General features: G+C 44.0%; 1 protein-coding gene across 1 annotated transcript in view; it reads right to left on the bottom strand.

The window, feature by feature from the left end:
- LOC116686864 (voltage-dependent calcium channel subunit alpha-2/delta-4) overlaps nt 1–5,948 on the bottom strand; it is a 158,488-nt gene that overhangs the window by 123,638 nt on the left and 28,902 nt on the right. Inside the window, exons 14-15 of the mRNA XM_032511910.1 lie at nt 5,657–5,674; nt 63–140 (exon numbers count right to left, since the gene is read on the bottom strand). Coding sequence (XP_032367801.1) covers nt 63–140; nt 5,657–5,674 — 96 coding nt within the window. The remainder of the gene's footprint in view (nt 1–62; nt 141–5,656; nt 5,675–5,948) is intronic.

Genomic DNA, 5,948 nt, shown 5'->3' with positions numbered 1-5,948 from the left:
ACAGAGAGACAGACAGAGAGACAGACAGAGAGACAGACAGACAGACAGACAGACAGACTGACCGTTTCCTTCTTCTTGCTGAAGACCGGCATGGCCACGGAGGTCATCAGCAGCAGACTCTGAGCCTTGGTGTAGAAGAGCTGACACAGAGCAAAACAGTCAACACACGCAGACACTGTCGAACACGAATGTTGGGCCGAAAAAAAAGGTTTTTAAAAAGATGGACATTTAAAATGGGACTCTCTAACCGCTTGCCCCTGGGCAGGAACACTGACCCCATGTTCAAACAAAGTACCAATCTACGCACGTTTCTTTGAAATTTCCACATGAAGCAAATTCTTCCTCGTCTACTCACACACACGTTTACTGTGAAACTTCATGCAGCTATAACTGGTGCAGATCTGAGGCTGACTCGACGAAATACTACTGCAGTTCTGTGTACATTTAAAAACACATAGATGGCAAAAGTACTACAATCACTACAGTCTAAACCGGCGGTTCTCAACATGAGGGCCAAGAAACTCCAGGAGGTCGGACAATGACTTGGAGGTCATGCATGGTGATAAATACATGCTGTATTTCATTGCATGGTGTAAAATCTGTGCACATGACAAATAAATATCTTGAATCTTGAATCTTGTATATAACAAATGTAATCAAAATGTCTTCCTAAAAAGTGTAGGCGCACATGAAGTCAATAAGATGTGCTGGGAAAGTTAAGGTGTAGATCTTACACGTTCATAAAAAAATGACTCAAGCCGATTAATCAATGATCAACATAGCCGGTGATTATTTTAATAGTAAAACATTAATCTCTGCAGATCCTTTCATTTGTTCAAACCTCATTAAGTAATTTGTTGTATTTAAGAAGGATACGGAAAGCAGCAGCAAGTAATCCCATTACTATCACCGTGATATTGAACGAACATCATCACATACTGTGTATTTTCCTCATATCGTGCCGTGTTAACTTCTTCTCTCTCAGTGCCCACGTCTCCGTCCTGACGACTCTCTGACGTTATTATATAATTAAGGCTACATTTACATCATAAATTACTTTTATAATGTACATGTTACTATCTATACATTTCCCTCTCTCATTCATACTGCTCTGGGAAAAACCGGAGACATTATAATTGTCTATAATTGTATAATTGTATTATAATTACTACAATTTACACTCTGTTACATACGTACAAACACACACACACACACACTCAGGACCTATTCATGCACTAATGGAGAGATGTCAGTGAGTGGGCTGCAAAGCTGGACAACCAACCTGAGCGGTTGACTTGCTCAAGAGCACCTGGCAGTGCCCAGATATAACCAGGTGACCTGGCATCTCTTCAGCTACCAATCAAGGCTCTGTACTTTGGTCCGTACGGGGACTAGAACCGGTGACCCTCCGGTTCCTAACCCTACCTGCACTTTATATCTTTGACTTTATATTTTTGATTTTTGATATTTTGCACTGTTATCTTATATTGTTATATTTTTTGGGCGGCTGTGGCTCAGTGGTAGAGCGGTTGCCTGCCAATCGGAAGGTTGGTGGTTCTATCCCCCGCCCCTGCAGTCATTGTCGAAGTGTCCTTGGGCAAGACACTGAACCCCGAGTTGCCCCCGGTGCTGCGCATCGGAGTGTGAATGTTGTGAGTGTGTATCTCATGAGCAGGTGTGTAGATGTGTGTGAGTGTGTATCTGAGTATCTCAGGGGTGTAGAGTGGTGTAGTGTGTATCTGATGAGGCAGGTGTGATGTGTGGTGAGTGTGAATCTTGACTGTTGTAGGTGTGTAGTGATGCATCTGATGAGCAGTGTGTAAGTGTGTAATGTGTGTGTGTATCTGATACGAGGTGTCTGTATGTGTGAGAGTTATGATGAGCAGGTTGTAAGTGTTGCGATGTGTGTGAGTTTGTGTGCTTAGCAGGTGTGTAGATGGTGTTGAGTGTGTATCTGATGCAGGTGTTAATGTGTGGTGATGGTGTATCTGATGAGCAGGTGTGTAGATGGTGTGAGTGTGTATCTGAGAGACAGGTGTGTAGATGTGTGTGAGTGTGTATCTGATGAGTCAGTTGTGTGATTGTGTGTGAGTGTGTATCTGATGAGCAGGTGTGTGATGTGTGTGTGTTGTGTGTATTGTTGGCAGTGTTTGATGTGATGTGTGGTGTTGTGTGGTATCTGATGAGCAGTGTGTAGATTTTGTGGTGAGTGTGTAGCTTATTGAGGCATGTGTGTAGATGGGTGTGAGTGTGTATCTGATGAGCAGGTGTGTAGATGGTGTGAGGTGTGTATCTGAGAGCAGTTGTGGTAGATGTGTGTGAGTGTGTATCTGATGAGCAGGTGTTAGATGTGTGCATTGTGTGAGTGTGTATCGATGTCTGATGTGTACATGTGTGTGGTGTGATCTGATGACAGTGTGTAGATGTGTGAGATGTGTGTGAGTGTTGTATCTGAGACAGGTGTGTAGATTGTGTGTGAGTGTGTAGCTGATGCGCAGTGTGTAATGTGGTGAGTTGTGATCTGATGAGCGGTGTGTAGATGTGTGTTGTGTATCTGATGAGCAGGTTGTGTAGTGATTGTGTGAGTGTGTATCGATGAGCATGTGTGTAGATGTGTGGTGATGTGTATCTGATGATGCAGGTGTGTAATTGTTGTGTGTGTGTGTGTATCTGATGAGCAGTGTGTAGATGTGTGGTGTGTTGTATCTGATGGCAGTGTGTAGATGTGTGATGTGTGTGATGTGTATCTATTACAGTGTGTGTAGATGTGTGTGATTGTGTATCTGATGAGCAGTGTGTAATGTGTGTGAGTGTGTATCTGTGTAGCAGTGGTGAATGTGTGTGAGTGTGTATCTGATGAGCAGGTGTGTAGATGTGTGTGCGTGTGATCTGAGACAGGTGTTAGATGTGTTGATTGTGTACTATGACAGTTGAGATGTGTGTGAGTGTGTTCTGATGATGCAGGTGTGTAGTGTGTGTGTGTGTATCTGCTGAGCAGGTGTGTAGATGTGTTGTGTGTGTATCTGATGAGCAGGTGTGTTATGTTTGAGTGTGGTTGATCTGATGAGCATGTGTGTAGATGTGTGTGAGTGTGTATCTGATGAGCAGGTGTGTAGATGTGTGTGAGTGTATCGGACAGAGCAGGTGTGTAGACTTGTGTGTGTTGTGTATCTGATGAGCAGTGTGTATAGTGTGTGGTGTGTATCTGATGAGCAGGTGTGTGTATGTGTGGTGTGTAGATGTGTAGTTACTGATGACAGGTGTGTACGATGTGTGGTGTTCTGATGAGCAGGTGTAGATTGTGTGTGTGTTGTGTTATCTGATGATGCAGTTTGTGTAGATGTGTGTGTGTGGTTGTATCTGATGAGCAGGTGGTGTAGATGTGTGTGTGTGGGTTATCTGATGAGCGGTGGTAGATGTGTGGGTGTGTATCTGATGACAGGTGGTGTAGATGTGTGAGTGTGTATCTGATGAGCATGGTGTGTAGATGTGTTTGAGTGTGTATCTGATGAGCAGGTGTGTAGATGTGTGGTGAGTGTGTATCTGATGAGCAGTGTTGTAATTGTGTGTGAGTGTGTATCTGATGAGCAGGTGTGTAGATGTGTGTGAGTGTGATTCTGATAGCAGGTGTAGATTTGTGGTGTGTGTGTGTGTATCTGATGAGCAGGTGTGTAATGTGTGGAGATGTGTTCTGATGAGCATGTGTTAGATGGTGTGTGAGTGTGTATCGATGATACATGTGTGTAGATGTGTGTGTTGTGATCGGAAGGAGGGCTGATGAGCATGTTGTGTAGATGTTTGTAGTGTGTATTCGATGAGCAGGTGTGTAGATGTGTGTGAGTGTGTATTCTGATGACAGGTGTGTAGATGTGGTGTGGGTGTGTGTATCTGATAGGGGTGTCATGTGTTGCTGGTGTGTGATGCATGAGCATTGTAGATGTGTGTGATGTGTAGGTGTGGTGTATCTGATGAGCGTGTGTATCTGTTTGTGGTTGTGTATCTGGATGAGGCAGTGTGAATGTGTGTGAGTGTGTATCTGATGAGCAGTTGTTGTAGTGTGGTGAGTGGTGTACTGATGAGCAGGTGTGTAGATGTGTTTGAGTGTGTATCGATGCAGCAGGTGTGTAGATGTGTGTGAGTGTGTATCTGAGCAAGCAGGTGTGTAGATGTGTGTGGTGTGTGTGTATCTGATGAGCAGGTTTGTAGATGGTGTGATGTGTATCTGATGAGCAGGGTGTAGATGTGTGTGAGTGTATCTGTTAGCAGGTGTTTATGTCTGTGAGGTGTGTATCTGCTGAGGGTGTGTAGATGTGTGTGAGTGTGTCATGATGAGCAGGTGTGTAGAGTGTGTGGTGTGGTATCTGATGAGCAGGTGTGTAGGTTGTGTGGAGTGTTTCATCTGAGAGCAGGTTGGTAGATGTGTGTGTGTGTGTGATCTGAAGCAGGTGTTGTAATGGTGGCGTGTTATTGTATCGGTAGCAGGTGTGTAGAGCTGTGTGTGAGTGTGTTCTGACTGAGCAGGTGTGTAGATAGATGATGTGAGTGTGTACTGATGAGCAGAGTGTGTAGATGTTTTGACGTGTGTATTACTGATCAGGTGTGGAGTGTGGTGAGTGTGTATCTGATGAGCAGGTGTGAAGATTGTGTGGGTGATTGACTAGCAGGTGGTAGATGTGGGAGGTGTAGCTGATGAGCAGGTGTGTATGTGTGGGCTGTGTGTAATCTGAAGAGCAGGTGTGTAGGATGTGTGTGAGGGGTGTATCGATGGCAGATGTGTATGTGGTGAGTGTGTATCTGACGAGCAGGGGTGTCAGAGTGTGTGTGAGTGGTATGATGAGCAGTTTTGTAATGTGTGTGTGTGTGGTGTAAGCTGAGACAGGTGTGTAGATGGGTGGGTGTGTATCGGAGAAGCAGGTGTTAGATGTGGTTGAGTGGTATTGAGAGAGTCAGGGTGGTAGATGTGTGGTGATTGTGTCTTGATGCAGTCAGTTGTTTATGTGTTGTTAGTGTGTATCTATGAGCAGGGTTAGATGATTGTGTGTGTGTGTATCTGATGAGCATGTGTGTAGCGGTGTTTGATGTGTATCTGAGTGAGCCTGTGTTAGATGTGTGTGATGGTGAATGTTTCCTGTAGATGTAAAAGCGCTTTGAGTAGTTGTTAAGACTGGAAAAGATAGATAAATACAGCAAATTTACATTTACATTTACTTTAATCTCGTTGCACAAATACCGTGTACTTGTGTATAATGACAATAAAGGCTTTCTCTTCTATTCTACTCCCTACGGACTGAGCCACTGCCACCATGAGCTACTAACGTTACCATGGCAGCTACCAGCATTGGGTTGAGTCTCCACGCCTGAGTCTACCTGTTCATCCCCCGTATACCAGCATGTTGATTAGATATTTTGGTTACTTTAAAATGAGTTTTTCTGCTGGAGCTAAAAACACTCGTGTGCACGAAGATCTCTTTTGGCTTAAAACCCTAAATGTAGCGATGTAAACTCGGCTAAGTGGGAAGTAACCGAATTTAAAACCATGTGTTTGGACTCTGAGGGGGTCTGGAGGCGGACAGGTTGAGAACCGACTTGTTCTACATGTTCAGTCCTGCAGGACGAAGAACCGACTAATCTAAAACTACAACCTCTTCTTCTTTACCTCCTTGGTTTTGGGAAGCTGCCGTGGAGGGAAAGGCCCAGAGGATCATGGGAGAATGAGTCCAAAAACACAGGGAGGAAGCAGACAGACAGGTGAAGGTGAAGTGACGATGACGATGATGATGAAGACTGTGCAGTGTTGTTGACTTAAAGGAGCAGTTCACATGAAAATTCAGAAATGGTTTTATTCTCTTAAAGTGCAACAGACTGATGCATTTAACTTTAAAATGGACAAAACTCCACCGAAAGAAAGAAAATAAATTAAGGACAGATGGAATAAAAATAAAAGATAG

The sequence above is a fragment of the Etheostoma spectabile genome, unplaced genomic scaffold (genome assembly GCF_008692095.1).
Source record: "Etheostoma spectabile isolate EspeVRDwgs_2016 unplaced genomic scaffold, UIUC_Espe_1.0 scaffold517, whole genome shotgun sequence".
NCBI classification, from domain to species: Eukaryota; Metazoa; Chordata; class Actinopteri; order Perciformes; family Percidae; genus Etheostoma; species Etheostoma spectabile.
Note: the sequence above shows the minus strand (reverse complement) of the source record. Positions and strands in the feature narration are given on the sequence as shown.